General features: G+C 45.2%; 1 protein-coding gene across 1 annotated transcript in view; it reads left to right on the plus strand.

The window, feature by feature from the left end:
• The window catches only part of TTBK1 (tau tubulin kinase 1), an 83,667-nt gene extending 59,657 nt beyond the window's left edge, over positions 1-24,010 (plus strand). Inside the window, exons 13-14 of the mRNA XM_062489494.1 lie at positions 21,248-22,830; positions 23,584-24,010. Coding sequence (XP_062345478.1) covers positions 21,248-22,830; positions 23,584-24,010 — 2,010 coding nt within the window. The remainder of the gene's footprint in view (positions 1-21,247; positions 22,831-23,583) is intronic.
• The last annotated feature ends 257 nt before the right edge of the window (positions 24,011-24,267 follow it).

Raw genomic sequence — 24,267 nt, forward strand, 5'->3', positions numbered from 1 at the left:
GTCTCTCTGGGTAGCTGGAGTGATCCTTTGAGATCTGAGAAGTCTTTACCATATTGGGATGATATATACCTTGGAAATCGTACAATGTGCTGAACCCAAACATGGAACAAAAATTAGGAGTAAAAATTCCAGTAACACTGAACAGCTTACAAATAGCACACCCAGGGCTGAACTGCTAACCTATGCAAAGAATAGATGGTTGTCTTTAGGAGAAATTAGAGTTGCTGTCTAGATTTTATTTGTTTCTCTCAAGTACTCTGTATGACAGCATTACATTATTATTATCTGAGACTCTGATCTATGCTGTGACATGCAGTACATTTAGGACTGTGAATAATTGCTTTTCACATTTAATGCCAACCACGAACTGAGTAGCTCTCAGGCACTTCTGAAGATAAGATATCTGCCTCAAAGCACTGCAAAGATATTGAAGGTGACAGGAAAGAGATGACGCTGGATGACATTCAGCTCTTTTTCTAGTGCGAGGGCAACATCTCCAGTAAGGTAAGGAGAGCAGTTTTGGCTTAAAGAAAAGCCAGTATCACCTTTCCACATTTCACCTGCAGAGACTTCCTGAAAAATAATGCAGCACAAGGAAGGGAATATGTTTCCCATTTTCCCTTCCTTCCTTTGAAAGGAAAAAAGTGACTGCAGGAAAAAAAAGTCCTGTTTTGAAGACTGAGACTGCTGACCCTTGTGAAAGTGCTAGTTTCATAAAAGAGGTAGAAAGACAAGGAAGGGCTTAGCACTTCCAGGGTGAAGGATCTGAAGTCGTTCCCCTAATGCCTTTTTCTTCCATTCAGAGCATAAAGGGAAGGTAGGGACTGCAATCTCATCCTGACACAAACTGTCTTCAGTGGGTGTACTTCCTCTCCTGGCTGTCCCAGGATCACAAAAGCAGAAAAGGAACCTAAGAGTGCATCTTCTCCTCATGTCCTCCTGTGGTCCTGTGTTTTGAATTTCTCACTGAAAGGAGAATTATACTCTGCCTGCCTGTCCAGCTGCTGTCTATCCACTGCCTGCCAAAACTAAGAAGCATTAACACTCCCCCTGCAGGTACTCAATATAAAAATGTATCCGGAGTCCAGCAGTGTTAAGTATGAGAAAAGTCTACTAACAGACCCAAACTTGCTTTTTCAATCCCTGGAGTGAGTTTTAATGCGAGTAATTGAAAGAGCCCCTGAGAATCCCTCACTTTCAAATACACATAATCATTTTAGCTCTGTTTCACCTTTTATCATCCATGTGGTTTCCAAATGTGTTCAGAGTTTGACTCTTACCTAGGTGCAAGATGTACGAATAGCCTAGTGACATGCCGAGATGAGCCCTGCCAGTGGAACAGTAAGGTGAGGCACGTGGCCTGAAGAGCCAGAGGAGGGGACAGAGTAGCTGAGCCTGGCAGTGCCGGTGTCACTCTGGTACACCTGTGGCTGGGGAGAGCATGGCAGGCTTCCACGGTGCCCATAGCATCCCTGGGAACTGATAGCCGTAGAGAGCAGTAAGTAAGGCCCTGTGTAGAGCAAAAGCATTTTTCATCCGCCAGCGAAGATGTCCGCAGCATGCGCATCACAAACCAGGGGCGAGTCAACTCTTTGCCTGACACCTTTTCCTCCACTCTTCTTGGTCTTTTTCAGTTGGAGGAGGACAGGCCTTCTCAGCACTCCCTCCCGAGGTACAGCCCCCTGAGAAGACTGGCGTCCTCCGTTTTCTCCTCCTCAACCCTGGAGACAGAACACTACCCTCACGTTGGTGGCACTTTCATACAGCGCAGCCGTTCGGCGGAGAGCAGCCCCGTGCGCATGCCCCACCGCAGGCACATGCCCCTCACGGCAGGAAACCACAGACTCATGCCTTCCGTCCTCCGCATTTCCAGGTCCCAGCTCCAGCAGGTGTGGGCCCGCTTCACACACAAAACATAGCCTGTTCAGGGAAGCAGCAGCCTCCATAATGCAATAATAGATCCCACCCGCCCACAATGTGTCACCACTTAATGCAATATTGAATCCCAGACAACACTGGCCTAAGGTACTGTAACTTCCAAAGCCCCTGCAACCAGACCCCACAGAGACTGAAAACATCTGCCTTTCTAAACCTCCCGGCAGCCTGAGCGAGGGGCGGCAGCGAGGCCGAAGATGAGAACGCACGTGGTGAACGCGTGGTGTGTGAAAGAGGTGGAAGCCAGGGCTCATCTGAAAACCCTGGATGAGCTTTCCCCGCGCGTCCCGCGGCCTCGGGGTAGGAAGTGCAGGGCTGCCTCACGGAACGCGCGCGGTCGAGCAACAGATAATGTCAAGTTATGACTGGAATGGAGAGACTGGAGGTATCAGCAAGTGATTTTTTTTCCTCAGCAAATCGGTTCAAGGATCTCTGTTGGTGTCTTACACTGGGCCGAATCTGTAGGCGGTTTTACTCCATCTAGATATAGGCAGACTCCCACTCAAAGCTCACCTGAGGCAGGACCTCAGGTTTGTCCCTCTTGTGGAGTTACAATCATGTATCTCTTCGTTGCTTTGGCTTTGGAAATCCCCTTGCTTTTGTTGCAGTTTGGTTTCCGTATGGTAACCACACATTTCTGTCTCTCTGGCTGTGCCTCTGTTACGTGACAGTGGGACTGTTTGTCTGCTCTCCACTCCTAAGCTGCTCCAAATTTTCCTCCCTGCCCTCAGAGGCACTGACTGTCGAGTTGGATAGCAAAGATTTTCTTACTGATCCAGCTGTATATTACACTGTTTTTAAATTCCAGAAATTTTAGGTAACTGCAGCTTTTCAATGGCAGAGCAGTCCTGCTTCTTGGCCTTGCTTGGAAATGCCTGTGATAACAGATCTCATTTGAGAAATAAAGTGGCCTCAGCTCCTGGTATACAGAGCCCATGAAGCCCTTTGCTAAAACTCTGAATCTCAAAAGAAAAGGGAGATCAAAGTTAATTTAAATTGTCATAAGTATCCTTATTTCCTGTGTTTGCAGAAATACATTGCCCTTCTTAGTAGAGTTGCAGTGTGAAACACCAGACTGTAGGAAGACCTTAGGTAGTCAACTGAATGTAGTTAGTACCTATCTCCTATTGCCATGAGCCTTTGGTCTTATCTTCTGGGAGAACAGGCAGTATGGATGTTAAGGTGGAGGAAGAAGGGGCTGTTCCTGGTCTCAGGGCTCTAGGGAAGTGCAAGTCCAAAGTGCAATACCGTGCAGAAAATATATAAGTGTAGGACACGGGCAAGAAAACATGCAGAAAGCTCAGACAGATGTGAAAATGGGTTAGAGCAAGCGTGGGTGTTGCAAGAAAGTTGTGACATGGAAGTATCACTGCATAGGTAGGGTGTTTCCATTGGGCTTACAAGGAACAACTCCTCCCAAGCAGTGCTTTTTGTTGGTACATCTGCCCTACCTGAGGCTCCCTTAAAAATAGATTCACCCTCCCCCATAAGCAAGAGCAGGTAGTGCAGCCTCAGACAGGGTGGGTGGTGCTTTCTGAAGCTCCTAAGACCTGGCCCAGTGTGTCTGCATGCTGCAGGACATGGCCTGGCAGGCTGACATGCTGACAGAACATCCTGGGGGTGCAGGGATGGAGATTGGGATGGAGGGCAACACACCTTCCTTGTGAAGATTTGGCACAGGTGTGGCCAGCCTCTTCCCACAGTCATTCTTGAACCAGTGACTTCAATTTCTTTTGATTTGCCCCAAGATCATGTCTGAAACGGACAGTTTACTGTTCAGACAAAATCTTTATATGCAATTTTTTCCATGAGCTTTATTTTTTAAAAAGGTACTGGGCGTTGCCAAAAATACTTGGGTTGAATTAACCACTAGCCTAAACCTATTTGGCAGTTCCTTTGTCAAGCACAGATACCAGAAAGAGCAAGGCTTTGCTCTTCTCAAAGTGACATGAGAAGGGATGATTTCCTTAAGTAGACTGTGCTCTGATGTTATTTTTTCCATCTTCAACAGAGACTTTAATGGAAGAGCAGATTCCAGAAAAGAATGGAATTTGTGAAAGCACTAGACTTTAAATCAGTAACTCTTAATAATTTTTGTTCATGTCATCCAAAACACTGATGTTTGCTTTTCAAGGTCAGTTTTAGGAATTAAAATTACTCTTGTTCTATTTTTAAAGAAAAATCAAACAGTTTTTAGTTTTGCCAGTCAGAAAAAGGAACAAACTAGATAACTGGGTATTTATATCAGACAAAAACAATGACTAGCCCATAAGTAGTCTTACATAAATTAAGTCCACACATACATTTCAAATGTCAGTAGTCTATCTAATGCTACTCATCATAACACTATTCACATGAACTTGATACTGCTCTTCTAAGTTCAAAAATCTGATTTATGAAGATGGTTGATTTATATAGACTTCAGTAAGACTTTCTTCCAGTGAAAGTTATTAATAAATTGAAAGCCAACTAGACGAACAAAGTATGTTTATATGTTGTTATCTTTTACAAGGGGGGCTGTTTCTCATTAGGACTCTTGACCTCCTACCCTTAACTAAGCACTATTCCAAGCCTTTAGTGGCTGTCAAGAAGAACAAAGAAATCACTCAGGAGAAGGTTTGCAGTGACAGCAGGTGGGTGGTTTGATGAAAAACTACTGACAGACCAGATCTGCAGAAGGATCTGAATTGCTTGATAAATTGCTTGTGTTCCAAGTAATGATTGCATCCACACAGGGACAAGGTCATGTTTGGAGTACGAAAGATGTCAGTCACATGTACAGAATGAGAGAAATTGCTCCCTGGGAGGTGCTGACTCCCAAAATGAGGTGGCAGTTAGGTGAACTAATTAGCTGCATCTAAGCCCTCATTTTGCTGCAGCAGCAAAAAAAAAAAAAAAAAAAATACATTCTTCTTCAGTGTATCAGCAGGAAAATGGAAGATATGAGCAGAGGGAGATCTTTTGTGGTGGTGAGACCACTACCAGACATATCAAAGTCTTGTATGGAAATTTTTATAAAAGATTTTCAGAACCTAAAAAAGAAGAAGTGGTAGAAAAATGCTTCTGTAAAACCTGCCTTGTAGAATAAGCTGGAAGAAATGCAGTCTGTCATTAAATACCAAACTAAGAAGTGACAAGATTGCTGTTTGGTGTCTCTGCCAGAATAGAGCAAGAAGGGTTTTAACCTGCCAGGCAAAGATACAAGTGTAAGTGCTGGAAGATAAAATAGCAGAGGTAAACCTAGAAGCAAGATGCTCATTTTGAAGACATAGGTGTGTGGTAAATCACTGAAATACATTATTAAAAGACACTGAATTCTTTGCTGTTCAGTCTCTGTAAGGTGGGTTTCTAAACCAGTCATATTAAACCATCAAATTTGGGCTCTATACCAGAATAATTGGACATGTTGCTGTCACCTGGGTTTTATGGGAAGTCTTATTTCATGATCAATATGTCTTTTACAATTTAATTCTGAACAAATTAATTGGTGCTAATGGCTGGAATCATGATGTTAAAGTATTATGCAAAAAGTATTAAAAATAGTCAGTTTAAAGGGTTTTTTTAACATCTTCATCTAATGCTGTATGAATTACTATGGAATTTGCATATTGTTAAGGAACAGTTGGCAAATTAAAGACATGTGAAAAGAGGTCTTTTCTATATATATGGAAATGTAATAAATTAATATTGAAACTAGTTGCAGTGCAATTCTAAAAAAAAAAACCTTATGTAGATTACATTTATATTGCATTTATTTGTGTTTAATTTATAATCACTGCAATTATAAGTGTAAATATGTCCAAATTCAGCTGGCAAAAAACCCAACTGATAGAAGGCTATTGACATGAAAATTGGTCATGGGGCTGTGGGCTGAAAAGTTAGTTGCCCTAGTTATTCATCCTTTTATGTTTGGTAGGGGTTTTTTAGTTCTTCAGATGGAATAAGCCAATGGGAATCAACACTAGTGAAATAAAATTCCCTTTCAGCATCAGACTCTTAGGCAAATTGTGTTCATCAGAAGGGTCCAAGAATGGGATTTGCATTCTGAGGGAGATACTCTTCTTTTACTTCCCATTGTACATAGCGCTTGTTGTCCTCAGAATCCAAATTGGAACTGAGCATTTGTCGCTCCTTCACAGAGATCATTGGCATCAGGACATGAAGCTGTTGCTGGGATCTCATGATCTACTTCAGTGAGCAAATATTCATCACTTGTATATACATATAAAAGCCATCTTTTTATATCTTGGCCTCTTGGCTCCTTTCACTTTCTTTCTATGCAGAACGGGAGATGTTTCCAATTTATTGCTCCCTCTTCAGCCTCCTTCCCTCGGGAAGGAGCTAATGAGATATGATTTCTGTGAAAATGTTACTGTAAGTGCTTGGGTTAAGCTAGCACTGGGCAAATGTGGTTATGCCAGCACGCGTTCACTTTCAGGGGAGACAGTTCTGGTGGGAGGGGGTTGACTGAAAATAGGTTGCACTGACACAGGTGCAGTTCTGCAGATGCCAGTTTTCATTAGGAGTATCCTCATGATACCCCCATGATGACAAAAATCCCTGGTGTGATCTTGACCTTGTCTACCATTCCTCTTCTTTATTACTATTGTTGGGGGGCAGGCATGTGAATGAGTTATAGCCCATCACCTCTTTCACTCTTTAAAGTCTCTTTGTTGCAGTGATGACAGAAGGCAAGATAGAAATGCCCTGTAGAACAGCCATATGGATGATGTAACCCCATCCCTATGCTACCTCTTCATGATGAAGTCACTCTTGTCCTACCACTCCTCTTTGTTGTGTGTCTGAACCTGGGCATTGTGGTGGTCAGGGCTGCTGCAGGCCTGTTGTTCTGAAAGGGACTAGCTTGTTTAGAAGTTGTGTTTGTTGGGCTGAATGGCAGCTGACACCCCCCTGCCCAGAATGGAGAAGCTGTGCTTGGACAGTGGCCTCCAGGCTGGATTGAGATAAGGCAGCTGATGTTCTCCTCTAGGATCCCATCATTGCTCTGTAAGCAGAGACATTGCTCAGCAGCTGCCAGCCAGCTTCTGTTCAAATCTGAACCTGGGTACAGGAACAGCAGCAGTTTGCTGTAGCCCCAAGCTGCTGGCAGACTTCACATGCAGAACCCCCTTCACCTCACTGAGAAGTTCTCTTACATCTGGTTTCCTCTTTGCTCCAATTTGCCTCTCCCATCTCTTCCTCGTATAACAAAGTCTTTTTTTACTCTACCTTGGTTGCCTGTGTGTGTCCCACTCCACATGTTGGTAAACCAAGTGGTTTACCTCCATTGCCATTCATGGAACCTCATCCCCTGCATTCTTATTGCATCCCTGGATACCTGCACTACCTTCTGCCTTTGCTATTCCCAAGAACCTGCACAGTGTTTCTCCTACACTGGTTTCTTATGCATTGTACAGCTCGTGGTGCCCCATAGAATCCCTATAGCACTTTGAGCAGCCAAGGGGCCTTCCCTCCCTCTGACTTTCTTGGAGGAAATTGGAAAAAAATGGCACGTTTTGGCAACTGGAGCAGTCCCAGCTCTACATGGAATCTGTGAGGATCACACTGCTTAAAGGCAGCTTGATTTCAACAATGAGGATGGAGGATGCCTTCCATTTTCAGGGCAGTCACATGAGTTTCAAGACCTGGAATCTTTAGGACTTAGCAAGCTCCCCCCAGTTACTATCTGCTTCAGCAGCTAAATTTAGACAGCTGGCAATGCTCTTTCCCTTAAGACACAGGTACCACCTGCATTTGAAAACCATGTAAATAGCTGACTGAACACCACTTCTGTTGTAGTGAGCATCTCTTAAGTTCTGTTTAAATTAGTGCCTGGTCTCTATGAGTGAGAAAACGTTGCAACTCCAGTTACAAACTCTTCAAGTTCTTCCAAATGGATGTTTTCTGGGCTGGCAAATTGACTGTCCCCATTCTCCAGCCTAGGAGCTGGGAAACTGGGGAGGTTTCGAACCAAATGGGGCATTTCAAGCTGTCAGGAGAGGACAATTTTAAGTGCAACAGAACTGACACTCTTCATTAACTGTAAACTTTAACACCCCAGTGTTTCCTCAAGTTGTCTGTCTTAAACTGCAGGTATCAGACTGGTGGACTCCTTCTTGGGGATTGGTGTTCTTTATTTTGCCACATACAATGACTGTTCTTCCCTTATCAAGCCACTGCCATTACGCCACCAAATTATCTTGTTTTACACAAGCTCTTTGTTTCTTGTATGATTCCTTTTAACACCCTGCCCTCCCCAGCTGCCTCTGGAGCAGCCAAACCCAGGTGTTACACAAGAAGGCAGCATGCCCTTGAGAACCAGTCAACAGTCTTTTTTTTCCTTCTTGCTATATTTTTTACATACAGGACCTCAGGAAAGAAGCCTGTTGCTTGAACTGATCAGCCACAATAAGCAAAGGTGTTTTCAGCACCTTCCCCAGCCCTTTCATGGGCACAGAGTTGAGTGGCTCTTCAGTAGCTGGACTGTTTCTTTTCCAAAAGTGGCTCTAAAGCCAGTGAACACACACCTCTTTCCAACTCACCTAGGCTGTGAGAACTTGAGATGAGAAACAAAACAAGTGTCATTTGGGACACTTCTCTGCTCTGTGCTTCAAACATTTCTTCCAAAGATTTCACTTTGGAGTGTTTATCTACCTCATTTGTCTTCTGTTTTAGTAGCATTGCCAGGCTCTGGTACCATCTGTGCCACTGACTGCTCTGCCCCAACGTGTGCAGCCTCTTTTGAGAGTTTTGGTGATTTGTTTTGTAATGGAAGCCTTCTGCAGTCAGAAAGACCCTTCTGCAGTCTGGGAAGCCAGAGCAAACACCTCAGTTTTGCCTTTCCAGAGTTTGTTCAGAAACAGAACTTGTAGTATTCCTACCTTCCTATGGGCTTTTCAATTCTAAAGATCTCCAAGTGCTTTATTTTTCCCATGAGTCACTTCCCTGCTATTTGACATGGGGAAGCCAGCAGCAAAAAAAGCCTTTTCAGAACATGTCAGGATGAAGCCAGATGTTTGGTTGCACAAAGGGAATTTCAGGAGGCTGAATCTTTTTCATAATCTGTAAATTGTCAGGACACTGGGTGGGACCTATATACCAAATACAAAAAAATATCACTGAGGCATTTCTGTGGCTGCAAATCACCAGGGACTTCCCTTGCTCTCCTGTGGAAAAATGCACTATTTCAATCTGGTGCTGTTGATCCTTTGTAAATAAATTAAGGCAAGAAAATACAACCATTTCTAGTTCACTCCTGTCTTGTAAAATAGCTCAACAATAGGATGCACTGTGAGACTGAAGGTGAGAAAGCATGGAAAGATGTGTTCAGTCCTTTTCCTGTTTTTCTAGCATCCTTCCCTCTCACGCTGCCATCGGTCTTCCGTGATACGTATATGTGGAACTTTTAGGAGCTTGACAGCAGCACAAGATTATTCTTGAAAACAGAAGATTTTTCTACTGCTTATTTGGAGGGATTGGTGTGAGATACCAACCATGTTCATCCAGTGGGTCTGGCATCTGTTCCTTAAGCTACATGGAGTCTCTGTGGTATCCAGTTACATTTGTATTACAGCCACATAGTAGAATTTATTTATGTTGTCAGCTGCTGGGTTATATGAATGACACATTTTATTAACGGTTGTCATTAGAGACTGATTCATGACACTCTCAGAACTTTACCTGAAGCTGAGACCATTTTGCTACTTTCACATTGAATAAGAAAGGGCTCTTTTATCCCAATCTATTCAAAAAAGAAGCTTTTCCTTTTATTTTTGCTTTTCTTGTTCCCCTTTGGTAAAAATGGGAAAGAACAACTTGGAGATAGTTATCAAATATCTCCCTAGCTCTGCTTGGCAGTAACAGATGGGCTGCAAGAAGCTAGCTGAAAAAAACAAAATTGCATTTCCTAGAAGACAAGGTCTGAAGTCTTTAAAAGAATGGATAATTTACAAACTCCAAAATCCTGTTAATGTTTATTGTGAAAATAACACCTCATTTATTTCTCAGCTGGAGAACATGGGGTACACCTTTTTCTTGACCTGCTTCCCTGTAGTTTCCAGCTTTTCCCAGAGTAACTGGAAAATAATTTCTGAAGAGTCTGACCAAAGTAAGCCAGACGTGCTTCCTGATTTCAGTGTTGTCCCCAGGATGGTTTTGGGATGCTTTATGCTGGAGCTTTCCATTGCTGATGGTCTGTGTGTTTGTGTGTGTGTGTGTGCACCACCCACTCGTGGCGTGCGAACGGTCGCGCGTGGTCCTGCCTTACGGAACAATTTCCGTCCCAGTCGTGGGCCACTCTGCACACCCCCAGATGCTGAGAAGTCTGTTGCAAAGATACAAATCTCAGCCACTTACAGAAAGTATCTTTAAGGTGTCTGGTTCAGGCGGTACACCCGGCCTCCTCTGCATGCTGCAGGTCTGATTTCAGCAACCTGGCCCAGCCCAGGTCTGTTCATTCAGTGTGTTGTGATATAAATACCTATCTCTCCTTTTGCTGTCAGCCAGTGGCAGAGTATTCTAGTGATGAGAGCAGTGCTGGCACTTGAGACATAATTTATCGTATGCAAACACCTATTTTGGGTAATACTGAAACGTGAAATAAAACACATAAAGGCTGATCATTGTGGCACTACCTTGCTTTTTGTTGTGTCTTTATGCCACGTGTTTTGTGTGTGGGTCACTGTAACACAAGCCTGCGTTGGCAGTTCCAGGGGACAGCGCAAAGATTAATTTCTGGGAAATGTTTCAAAGTGTTATTTGCTGTATTGCAACTTCTTTATGTCACACCTGCCATTGAAAAAAAAATGATGTTACGATGAATGTACATTTTGAACAAGCTGCTAACCATGTAACCTGGGGATTGGAAGCAATCCCCATTTTTCATTTACTTGCACGTCTTCTAGTGTTTGAAAAGAAAATTGCTTTATGTTTGGAGGTTTTATTTTTTCATATGCAAAGTAGTTCAATGAGTTACCTCATCTAGTGCACTTGCCTCGTAAAAATTCCTAGGGTTTCCTCCAACAACTCCAACAAGTTTCTCAGCGTAATTATGAGTGCAATTAATTATCTGGCAGCATGAAACACAGTAATGGCAAATTTCCTCTGAACAAGTCAGATAAGGAGGATTTCCGTGGGACTTTTGCCCCTTCAGCTTGGCCCTTCCTGGAAAACCCCTACCAGATCAGGTTCTTACTCAGCGCTGCTGACTCCTGGTTATTTTTATGACTTAGGAAGATGTTTAGCTTTCAGAATATTATTCGTCTTCTTTCTTGCTGCTATTAAGTTGCCTTTACAGTTAGGGACTAGAGGAATTTTTGGATTATCATTTCCTTCCACTTCACTCACTGTTTCCTGAGTCTCCAATGAGTGATAAAAATGAAGTGGTCCCCATGTCCTCTCAGACAGGGAGCTCTGCCTTGGCTCTCTCTGGAGACACTGGTGGGTCCAGAGTTGGGAAGCTGAGTGGCAGGCATCCCACCTTTACAGAGCTTTTGCTTCCATCCAAGACACCAGGAAAACTGGCACAAACCCAACACGTGAAAGCACAAACAGTGAGGAGCAGAGCACTTATCCAGCACAGGACTGGATTGTCGTATTCACCTTGGTAAAAAGAACGAAGAAAAAGGCTGTGGAGCAATGATGGTAAGATGCTGGTTAGAAGAACATCTCTAACATTTATGGTGCTGATTCTTGGAACACAGAGATCCTGCAAGTAAACATGGCAGCTCTAAGACCCCTGCTACTTTTACCTCATGGGATGCTGGTTTGAAGAAAGAGTTGCTTCAGAAACTCAGATTCTAGTTTTTTTCCACACACTGTTGTCAGTCCTGCCAGACCTCCCAGTCCCGATCAAACTTAGTCTATGTTGGCAGAGGATAATGTCACTTCCAGGATATGCTAAGGTCCTGATTGTATCCAAATAAAAGATGTTACAGGGAAGACTGGACTACAGCTCTTGCTGTCTGTGTGCCATCTGCATCTCTCAGGACTAAGGCCTCTTCCCATTCCCAGTGGAACAATTAACGTCGTGTTGAGAACTTGATTTCTGCTTCTCAGACTTTTCAGCACCCATGAAGAATCTCAGGGACCAGCATATCCTTCCTTTGCATTACCTTGTGTCACCTGTTAGACTTCTGTTGCTGCTAAGCAGGAGAGTCCAAACCATATTTAACCAGCTGCTGCTTGAGTAGGAGGTGAATGTGGGTTTCTGTGGTCATTGCTGCTGAGAGGAAACAAAAGCTGTAGGGAACCTGTTGTGCTTGCTGCTTTGCTTGAGAAACTCTATGTGCTAGGACTTGAGTTTGCTTGAAGCAGTGGATCTCGGTGCAGTCAGTCCCCTTCAAGCAGATCTCCAGTATTAAGAGGTCCAGCAGAAGGGATTCCTCAAGCTGCCAGGAGTCCTCATGGACTGCTAGGGCCAGAAAGGTTTGCAGAAGCTGTGGAAGTTCATCTCAGGGGGAAGGCAGCAGGGAGATGTTGGGGACGCAGCCTGCTGTAGCTTTAAAGGCAGTACTGTGTAGGGATCCATTTGGAAGGACTTAGTTGACTATAGGGATCCAAAGCTTGTTTTCCTCGAGTCTTTTTATTCTTCCTTATCTAATCCCTTAAGAGCCTAAGGTCAACCCCTTTTTGTACTGCAATAACGTTGTAATATATGCTTGCACTAATTCTTCTGGTATACCAAGCATGCAAGACCAATTTAAAGCTTTTTTTTCAGAAGAAAAAGACTGTATTATTGTGTATATAGAAATACTGAGAGAGAATTTGAATTCTGTCTCCTGTATAAAAGCATGCATTGATTACCTGTATGTAGATCATGCTGTAAATGCTGCAGAGTACTGTAAAATCCTACACTTGAAACCACAATGAACAGGCAATGTCATCAAAAACAAATGAAACAGAAGCTGTGCAATGGATTTTGTGCCTTTTTTAAATCCATGTATGTTAATCCAGACAATCGGGAAAAAAAAGAAAAAGAAAAAAACAAACAAACAACAAAAAAAGCTTGTATACTACCAAAACCTTATTAAAGAATCAAAGGCAGCATCTTGTTGATGGCTGAGTTTTTTATTTTCTTGCTTGCTTTGTTTTTCTACTTCCTTTGCTCTGGGAAGGTGTCCCCTGCTCATCCTTGGATATATGGGAGCGCTGCACAGGGAGTTGAAGGAGATCTGCTAGAACAGTGAGAGTTCCATTACTGCTTATGCACGTGATCACTAAAAACTTGCAGTTAAGACACATCTGGGAATAGAAACAAAGTTATGTGACTGTTAGAGATGTGTTTCATGTACTTTGGGAAAGCCATGCTGTGATTTTAATTCAAGGCATGCGAAGGCTCTGGTACCTGTGGAAAGGGTGGTGGAAATTTCCCTCATGCAGAACAATCACAAGGCTCCAGCTCCTCAAAGGCAGGCAGCAGTTTGTGCAGGCAGGTGATGGTCTGGGAGGAAGAGCCTGGATAAGGCTGTAGTCTCTGGGTGTTTGAGTCCCCTTTTCTCCTGGGAATTCCATGGAGGGTCAGGAAGGATTCTTCTGAGTCTGCCTTTAGCAAGGTCCAAAGCTGATCTTCTCCATGCTTCAAAATGTGTTTAACTTTGCCCCTGAGAGGCTGGCAGTGTGTGTGGCAGATGTGTATGTCTGTCATGCTCTGCAGAAGAATCCAGTGACGCCATGGTTTTGAGCATGGTCTGAAACAGAACAGTGGATAGTGTATCCAGAAGTGCATCATTTCCTGAATTTATGTGAGATACATTTTGTGAGGATTTTTTTACTGTATCTGGTTGATTTTTGCTTACAAGACATGGGAGAGGAAAAAAAAAAAAATCTCAAATTCCAAAGTAAAAGGGAAAATTTATTAGGCTTATATGGGAAACTGTTCTCTTTTCCCTTTTCCCCACATCAGTGCAGAGCTGCTTAGGAGAGCAGGCTTTTTTGGAGGACACTGAGCCCACTCTGTACCATGTGTTGCATTAAGGGTATGGACATTTTGACAGAAAATAAACCAAGTCCTCAGCCACCAGGGGGGCTGGGTGTGGCTGGCTCAATTGCTAATTATTCCCAGTTCACCACAGTGAGTCTACCTGAGTTCCAAAAGAACTTTCACAGGTACAGATTCATAGAGAATGTGGTCTTGACACTGGGTCTGATTGTGTGCAATAAGAACTCGATCACAAATTCACAAATAATGCAATTTATCAATACTATAGATCTGGCCAAGTTAAGTAAGAACTTCCATGATTCAGCTTGATGGATGGTACTTTTTCTTCGCCCCAATGTCCCCCTTCTTTTATACAATAATTTTTGGTGCTTTCCAAAGGGGTGGAACAATCACACGTCATAGGTGGGATTTTGGTGACTGTCATCATGTATGTAAGGTGTATATATATGCCCTTTTCCTCCTGATTTGCATTCTAAGGTGTGTGAAAGATAACATGCAAATAAGGCTTAATGAGGGTCTTGTTTACTTTTGGTCAGAACTTAAAGTTGATACAAAAGGTGAAGTAATCACTTCAGTCCTCCTCCACCCACTGAGTCAGCTGTCAGTGGTGCTCCAGAGAGTCTGTGTACACATCCTAATCTTCTTGATGGACCAGAGTTATAACACAGCTTGTTGTGGAGGGTGAAGGGGGAGGCTGATGGCTGGCACTGGAACAATATTGGGCTGTGAGAGCCCACTTCAACCCACGGACAACATCCAGTGGTTTCACCTAGCTCGAGCCACGTGAAGGGTCAGTGAGGGGCCCAGCATTGTCACTTTGTCACCAACATAAACCAACACTTAGCGCTCATCATGTTACTCACCCCCTGTCCACAGGCACACAAACAACAGCCATAACGTTGTTGCACACTGAAGGACATCATGGACTGCATGTTTCTTTCTCTTGACCACAGGGGACATCCTAAGACTAACTTAATTTCATCTAATTGATTTTTAGGGTATCTCTCTAGGGTGAATCCTTTTCCCCCTCTTCCACGTTTCATTTCTATCCATACAGATCTTGCACATATCTGACAGAACATTTCCTGGGTTATCACTGATAATAATCAACAAAATGTAGTAATTACAACAAAAACTAGTAACAGAGATTGTGATAAGCTCTGTAGCCGGCCAATAAGTGAAAACCCTAATCCATAGAGGAGCTTGTGCAATGTCCATTTTCCATACTACATCCAAGATCTCTATTTGGTCGTGCTATATACTTCATATAATCTAGTTGTTCACAAATATCCTTAGGTGTGTTCGGTATGTGAATGGAGCAGGTGTCGTCAGACGGACTCGCACATCCACACACTCCATTTTCAGGCCATAATCAAAGTCTAATTTTAGCGTGTTTTGCAAAGCCATTTCTGATGTTGCCTTCATTTGTAACATTACTTCTTCCAGTGCCACATGAGTTGAATTAGTCCATGCTTTGATTTGTCCAGTAAGGTTACATAACATCATTCGATCTTGGAATGCTGTCAGCTGGGGTATGGGAATAGATTCCAGAGCCCACCCCACTGCAGGTCCACTTGTCACAAATATATTGTTGGTAAGGACAAGCTGGTGGAGCTGACCCCATGGCCAAGAGAGGAAACACAGAAAAGGAAAAACATAACACAGCGACTGAACCTTTGCAATTACAGATCTCCCTCTTCCCCTGAAAAGCGACCAACGGGGAACAGGGACAAAACCAAAAATCGTGAAAGTACCATTTCTTATTGTCCAAAACCAAAAGGCAATGCTGCCAGGTTGTCTGCTCTACACCACCCAACAGGGGCTCTCCTGGCAGTGGCAGTTCCATCAGCAGTGGTGGGTGGAGCTGGGGCAGTGGCTGGAACTTGTGGAGAGGGAAGGGGGTCTGACTTTCTGGGATGTCCTGGGCAGCAGCAGTGAAAAGATCCAAGGAAAACGTACTCCCCAGCTCCAGAAACAGGGGTTGCTTCCAGCAACAGCAGCCAAAATGGTATTAGGAAATTCTCTAAAGCCCAGAGAAAAGACAAAAGAGGGCTTCTGCCTTGTGGAGGCTCTGAGAACCTGCCCTAGGCAACTCTCTTGGCACCCCTGGGAGAAACAAGAGAGTACAGTGTGCCTGTCCCTGCTTTTTAAAAGGACACTGATAATCTTGGGAAGGTTGGCATAGGAAAGATACGGAATACAAGACACATATTTTGGATTACCCAGGACACACGTACTGCCATTGGTCTCATGACTTCCTTTTAATTTGTCCACACTGTTGTAAGAGGCTGCTTCCTCCAAAGGTGACAAAGTGTCAATAAACCCAGTGTGTGTGTTGGCATCACTGTCCCTCAGCAGACCGTGCTCCATCACTGCTGAGCCACTTGGTGTGCCCCAGAAGGGTATGCTGAGCTCTGAACAAATCATGTCATTGTTACTCTAAAAAGACCAGACACCACATTGTGGCACTCTCCACACCCTTGGAATATACATTCCTCATAGTATATTAGTACAGATGTGCTGGGGATGATGATAAATCATATCAATCATTTCCCTATTAGTCATAAATATTAATGGTGGCTCAGAGACATTGCAATTCCATGTGGTTGTATTGTTCTTGTGCCACTTCCAAATACATTTTCCTTAGTTCCCCAGGTCAGATTTGTGTGGTTTTTTTCACGTGATCTCCCAAGTTTTGGTCAAATCCATAACTAGTATTTCCCAAGACCTGGTGAGCTGGGAGACTGAGGGAGATGAGCACGCAGTGCTTTAGGTAATACTGTGTGTCCAATCCAAAAGCTTCGATTAACTGCAGCGTAAGATTTGAAGCGAGACCTGAATTTCCATCTCGTATCATAACCCCTGAATTCATTTGACAGGACCATTGGCTTGGAGATATTATGGAATGTGAAATACCCATCAGATTTCTTCCTCTTTGGACCAGCCTTCAGCGATCATGGCTGTGAAACCTGAGCCATTGCCACTCTGAATTTTCAGTGGGTGGGGGGAGTATGCTGAGCCAGTCTTTCATAATTCCACTGGTACTTCCCAGATAGACAGACTAGTATAGGGTTCTGAGCAGTGCCTGCAGCTGACACTGCACCCTTGTGAACTACATCTGGGAGGTGGGAAGGTCCCCTCATGATCACACTCTATCCTTTCTTTATCTGTTCTGCCTGTTTCACAGGAGCTCCTCATTTTGGTATCACTGAAAGGGTGGGAGCTAAACTCCAGTGGTGTCTCCACCTGTTCTGGCCCTTTTGCCATAGATTACAATGAGACCCATGCCCAATGAATCCTCGTTCTATGTGAATAAGGTGTATGGGACGGAGTTGTTGGAACAATCTCAGTTCACTTACTAACAATTCTAATACATTCATGTGCAGTTACATCATTCCCGTGATTTGCCTTTCCTCAGTAGTCCATAAAGAGGTCAAGCAATAATGAAAAGAAAAGGTGGTCAAGGAGGGGAATTATGAAAAGCATGTCTTTCACATCTAGGGTAGCCATCCAAGTATGAGCAGACCCTGTAGCAGTGTCACCATCTCGACAATGTTTGGAACTGCAGCAGCTGAAGTTGCAGTATTGGCAAAAAACTGTTGGCAATCCATAATGAAATACCACTGTTGGTTTGTTTACTGGCCACACTGGTGATTTATAGGGCAAGTGATGCCTCTTTTTTCCAAATCTGTCACCACCCTCATGAATGCTGCTGTTGGTAGGGGGCACTCCTTTACATTAATGAACTTGGAAGAGGGCAGTGGTTTTGATGTTTTTAATAGGTTGATAAGTTTTGAAGACCCTGAACTGTCCCACATCCTTTCAGATTTTTTTTCTATCTCTGGCAACCCAGTTGCCTTCTGTTCCCAGAAGTTCCATCTGGGAGTTTCTAGGTTTGACCTTAAAGTGGGTAAAGTCCTAAAATATTTGTTTGGGCAGCACTCACAAGCACTTCATAATAATAACCTAAGACAAGTTTATTAAGAGACAATGTTAAAGGGGGTGAAATATGTGCTGACTTAGTGAGGAACACATGCTCAGACACATGTAATGCTGTAGGTATTCCTGGACAAGTGAATGACAAGAGGGAGTCAGGAGTGGAGATCTGAGGCCGAACAAGCAGGAAAATGTGGCTGCCTTAGCTCATGGCAGAGTTCCTGCTCAGAGGAGAGTGACCCTGACAGAGGGCTGCCAGGATCTGACATGAGGAGAGGCTGAGAGATCTGGGCTTGTTCTGCCCTAAAAAGAGGATTGGTGTGGCATCTTATTTCTTCCTTGAACTGCCTGATGGATGGAGATGCCATTCTCTTCTCAGAGGTGCATAATGAAAGGATGAGATGTTATGGACAAAAGTTGTATGAAAAGAAAGTTAGATATAGGAATTAGGTACCAACACCTCTCCCCCTTTTTCACCATGACGAGCCTCAAACTCTTGGAGAGGCTCCCAAAGAGGCTGTGGGATTTCCATCCTTGGAGGTGCTTAAAACTCAGCTGGACATGGGCCCAGCACAGCCAGCTCTAAGTTGGTCCTGCTTTGAGGGGTGGTTGGAGCAGACATCTTCAGAGGTTCCTTTTATCTTTTTTATTCTACAAGATACAAGCTAAGCTTCTCCACTTCTGATCTTCTGACATCTTCCCTCAGTTCCTCCCCAGTAGTACACCACAGCAGGAAAGTTCTTCTCTGGCCTTTGGGTAATAATCCTAGAGCAGCTGAGTGTGCTGTAGTACAGAAGACACATAATGACTGTCCAGACAGGACCCAAGTTTCTCTAGTGAGGGTTTCAAACTGGAGGGACCTTGTTCAGCAGAATTTTTTGTAGTGGATATTTGTGTTATTTGGACTTTCTCCGTGGTGTGTTTACAAATAACAAAGCACTGCCTGTCTCGGGCTGCTTTAGGGAATGTGTCCTGGCAGTTTTTGGGGTACTGCATGCAGCAGGTTAAGCAGTCCAAGTTTCCCAAAGGCAGAAGCAAAGCAGTCACTGTTGTGCTTAGGGTGCAGTGTCCATAAAGGGAAGTAGAAATTACATGGAGAAATTTAAATGTCAGACAGAAAAGCAGTCTATTTACCAAATACTGCAAGGAATTTGTAGAAGTGGAAGTATATGGAATTTAGAAAGTTACCTACAGCATGACTCAATGGTAGCAAAGGGGCACCAGAGCACAAGAAATGAAGAACTACGGTTTTTCTTACATCAACATCTTGCTGTCCTGCTTCATGTCATACGTTATTGCTTAGTGCAACCTGATCTCAGAAAAACTTCTGATGTCTTGCAAGGGAAAAGCTTTTGAGGAAAGAGGGTTTGCTGGAGACAGGGCTGTTGGTGGGGCAGACTGCAGGGCACAGAAGCCATATCTCTAGCCTGTATAGGATGTGCTCTGAAGGGCTGGATTCAGCTCACCTTGACCAAAAAGCAGAAGAGATGACACAAGCCAAGGGCTGGGAAGAGATTGGAAGGTCTACTCAGGTGCATATTTCACTATGCAAAGAAAAACAGCAGTTGTCATCTGCATCATCAAACACAGCATCTAGAGAATGGTGTGAGATATAGCAGCAGAGGAACTGTTGTTGGGGTTGTGGAGCTCTTTCCTTGCTCAGCACAAGGCAAGATGTTGGTCAGGTCCCATCCCCACTGGGGAAGTGCATCTTGTTGTTTAGGATTCCAGGAGTAGCACTGTGGATGTAGCTCTTGGGAAAAACAAACCCAGCCAACATGCATCATCCAATCCTAGGCTGTTGAATGAAGTTATTTCCAAGAAATACCTGAGGGAAGAAGCCACGTGGGTAATTTCCTTTGCAAAGGGTGGTTAGTGCCTCTTAGCAATCCAAGTTCCACATCTGCCATCCTGATACAAAAGCCCAAACCAGGCTAATCAAACATGGCCATCTTCGGGGCCGGGCTTCAGCTTTAATGAAAGAAGAGAAGCAGCATTGGATTCCAGAGGCATTGCCAAAACCAGCCTGTGTTTTAATTTATAAGATATAAAAAGAAATATTAACTGTGTAACAACTTACCACCACACAGAACAGCTTGATGCTACCCACCAATCTATTTGAAATGTCTCTGTTGTACAGGAGCATTAAAGAAGTACATTTTTCAGGCTCAGCCCCTACAGATTTTCAGCACAATTTTTAATTGTGCCATTGGACTGAAAAGCCACTGAGGGTTTTTTCTCCCCAGTAGAGACAAAAAGATCCATTCCCATGGGCAGGGGATGTGGTAGCTGTTAGCAGCTCTGGAGCTCACATGGTTAAGTAGGTGCATGTTTAGTTGTGTAGCCTAAATATCCTCTGGCACTGTAGAATGCCACTGGAAAATGCAGATGTTTGGAGTCCTGCTGTTTGTGATTAGGACTTTTCAAGGGTAACGTTATTGACCATTTGATTTTATGGAAAGGTTACAGTTTCCAAGCCCTAAGAGAAATGTGCTGTAAATTATTTGGTTTTAAATCCATTCTGCAGAGTGGCGCTGATGTGATTTTAATTTGCAACTGATTGTTAATTAGGCCATGCTTGACAGGCATTCCCTATTTGTTTTGCCCTTGTTTGGTCGAGTGTGTGCATGTGTGTGTGAGCTACTGTTTTTCTGTAAGGACATTTGCAGTCATTACACAGCCTGCTACTGCCACAGGCTGCTGCTGGAGAAACAGTCTCCCCACCACCCGTCCTGTGTGCCCTTCACTTCTTCTGGTTGGACACCCCAGGGTCTGCTAATGACACTTCATGTGCCAGCTGTCATGACTTGCTGATGATTTTAGTGGGAGCAGAAGCCTGTAGGAGACAGAATGAGGAGTTGCTGCAGGGATGGGGGAGCAGAAGAGGGGATGGATGGTGCACCAGGAGAGCACAGCAGCACTACAAGTGTTACTGCCCCAGGGACAATTACAGGGATGGGAATGGAAAGTGATTAGGAAACTTATCCAGCCCAGAGGTGCCCCTTGAGTTCACTGTGGCCTGGGCATAAAAGAGAGTTGCTAAGTGGTTCCAGTGAGGAAGGAGTGATTATGTAAATATATAAATACTGAAATAAATATATAAATGCTGAAGAAGATGGAAAAATGTGAAAAAATCCTGAAGACCTGCTTGAAAATTGTTCTGTTAGGTCAAGGTTAAAGACTGCTAACAAAGAAACTTCTTTGGCACTGTTTTTTTTTTTCCTTCATTGATAAGTATCTGTGAATCTCTCCTTTCTAAAGTGTGTATGAATCAAATGATGGAGTGATGACTGCTCAGGCATGTATTTTGGAAGTGTGATGGATTAGATGCTTTCCATGGCATTTTTCCTGCTGCTGCTGGTCCTAATGTCTTCTCTGTCAATGCTGTGTCTGAATGCTAACTCACCCTCTTCTTTTGTCACATTTGTTTTCCTGCAGGCATACATGCTGAAGTCATTTGAAATGAATGGCCTGCCCAAGGCAGTCCCTTTAAGTTTGCCTTACCAAGACTTCAGAAAAGATCTGTGCAACTACTGGGAAAAGCCTAAGTTATCCCAGCGGATAAAGAAAGTTGATTTCTCAAATATTGTCTTGACTGCTCCTTGCAAACCTCTGGAACCTTATCTGGAAATGAATGGAAAAGAGGAGGAGGAGGAGGAGGAGGAAGAAGGGGAGGAAGACTACGAGGAGGAGGAAGATGAGGGGGAGGAGGAGGAGGAGGAGGAGGGCAATGAGATTGACATGCACAGCGATTCCAGCAGTGACCTGAGTCAGAAGAGCACGGAACGCAGCCAGGAGTGCGCACCATCCACGCTCCTGGCCGATGACCAGAAGGGGTCCAAGGGTCGAGCATCCACTGCCGATGGCGACCTGGAGCTGGAGGAAGGCTCAAAAACACTAGTGCTGTTTTCACCAGGTGATCTGAAGAAGTCTCCAGTGGCCGCAGACTTACCTCCAGAAGTTGATCTGGGCACTCTTGCTGCTCTGACGCCCCAGAGCGAGCGGCCGCAGCCCATGGGCAGCCAGTTGGATGTGTCTGAGCCAGGGACCCTGTCCTCAGTCCTTAAATCTGAACCAAAGCCTCCCGTGGCAGTGGCTACAGCTTCCTCCCCGTTTACCAAAGTGGAGCGCACGTTTGTTCACATTGCTGAGAAGACCCACCTGAATGTGATGTCTTCCAGCGGGCAGCTGACGCGGCACGACGAGTACTGCCCCCCGGGGCAGTTCGAGGAGGTCATCATCGAGGAGGAGCTGGACCACCACAACCTGGTGCTGGTGGAGAATGGAAGCATTCATTCCGGGCTGGAAGGGGCAGAGACGGAGAGCTGCGCGCTTTCGGCCAACCCCGTCGAGACCGCTTCAGAGACTGGGGGGGAGCAGCCGGCCCTTCCCAACGGCATGCCAAAGCTTCCCGAGGATGAGCCGGAGCTCTCAGAAGAGCCTGACAAGGTGGCTACAAGGGAGCCTGGCCTCGAGAAGGCAGCATCAGCCACAGAGCACCTGAAGCGAGCAGAGACCCTCCTCGAGACGCCGCAGCAGGGCCCCAGGAGGCCGCTGGGCTCCAGGTATAGAAGTCGGATACCCATTTTGTTCTCTGAGGAGGACACTGGCTCGGACCTTTCAACTTCACTCTCGGCCAAAGAAAGGCTTTATAAGAGGGCAAAGCAACCCGACCTGGCTCGCCTGGTGATGGAAAAGAGACAGAGCCGCCTCCTCCGGCTGGCCTCAGGCGCCTCCTCCTCGGCCTCGTCCAGCGACGAGCGGCGGCGAGCCTCCGAAACCCTGTCAGCCACCGGTTCTGAGGAGGACACCCACGACTCTGATGACTCCATCCCACAGAAGGGAGAGAAGAAGGCTGCGCTGCTGGGGAGAGAAGAGAGAAGCGCAAGCACAAGGAGCAGAATTCCTCGTCCCATCGTGCCGGTGAAGACGCCGCTGGAGATGGCGAGGTCGGAGAGCTCCGTGGCTGCCGTGGTGGCAGGGCTGGGCAGTTCCCCACAGGATGCAGCTGCTGCCTGCAGGTAAGACCAAAATGGTGAGAAGTGCAAAGAGCTGGGCTTGTTGAGGAGACACAGCCAGGGCTTTGTTCACCTCCTATGACTTCATCCTTTACTTGGCTTGAATGCATAGTCCATCCTTGTTTCCTACAGTCTTTTTAGCCGGCAGGTGTGTGAAATTCTCACCTCTCTGTCTTCTTCTTTTGAAGCCTCTCTTCGCTTGCCCCGGCTTTGAGACCTTTCTTTTTTTAAGCCCTTTCACTTGGTCTGATAATAGCAGATGCCCCCAGTGTTGAGCTGGGGTTTTGCAGCACAGCCATGACTGCAGGGGGACCTGGCCTGACTGCTGCGATTAGAACTGAGAGGGCAGCAAGGCTGCCAGCTGGGATTGCCTCAGTTGGTTTGTCTTCCATCACAGTTACCATCAGAGGCCAACTGGTGCAATCCAACTCATGCCCACATTCCCAAATTTTATCTCCTGCCTTGGAAGAGGTTGCTGCATCCCTTCTGCATGTTAAGAAGAGTCCCAGATACCATGTCTGTGTGTTGACTCAGAGAGTGCTGGAGGATCAATGCAAACACTTAGCAGTAAACTGCATTGAGTTACAGGATGGTGTTCAAACTGGTGCCCCATCTGGTTCACAGCGTAGGTTCTGTCATCCTGGTGCTGGAGACTCCTTGTAACTGCCTGGCAGCGTTCATGCCGATCCTGCCAGGAGCCCAACAGTCCCTTAAAAAATTCCTCTTCATCCTCCCTTCTGTTTCCTTCCTCTGCAGGCTTCAGACACAGAGACCAGCTGGAAGTGTCCCATATGAGGGCCGAACAACACAGGTGCAAAGTCGGCTTCCTTCGTCACCGAGTTCCAGTTCTCTTCCTCCACGGAGCAGCTCGCAGAGGTCCAGTGGTGCATCCCCTCGGAGCCCTGTCATTCCTTCCAGGAACCCCAGTACTTCCCCCAGAAGCCAGCTGCTGCCTCGGAGGGAAAGTCCTTCTCCCTGCCGGCAGCATAAACCAGGGACTGCTCCTCAGCGAGTTCCTCCTTCCCCCCGACCTCAGCCCTCAGCTCAGGCCCCGGGGCCTACAGGAGATTCCCTGCCATCTCCTGGCACGGCCAAAAAACGACAAAGAGGAAAAACCCAGACTCAAAGTCCAGCAACCAAAGGAAAGCAGGTGTCCCTGGAAAGTAAGGCAGCTGCCAGATAATGACCTTCTTCTGCGAGCCCGGCAGACTGGGTAACTTCCACATATAGTATACACTTTGAGCTGCTGCAGCACAGCCTTCCATGCTGGACCCACGAGTGTATAGCAGTAGCTGTACTTGAATGCTTCACTCACTCTCACCCCACACCGCAATCAGCTCCCACGGGCCTGGCAGCCTCCGAGTCCACGGAGCCTTTCCAAGGGAGACACCCAGCCCGCAGCTCGCGCTTGCTAACGCACAGCACCGAACCGTGACCCAG

This window comes from Cinclus cinclus, chromosome 3, assembly GCF_963662255.1.
Source record: "Cinclus cinclus chromosome 3, bCinCin1.1, whole genome shotgun sequence".
NCBI lineage: Eukaryota > Metazoa > Chordata > Aves > Passeriformes > Cinclidae > Cinclus > Cinclus cinclus.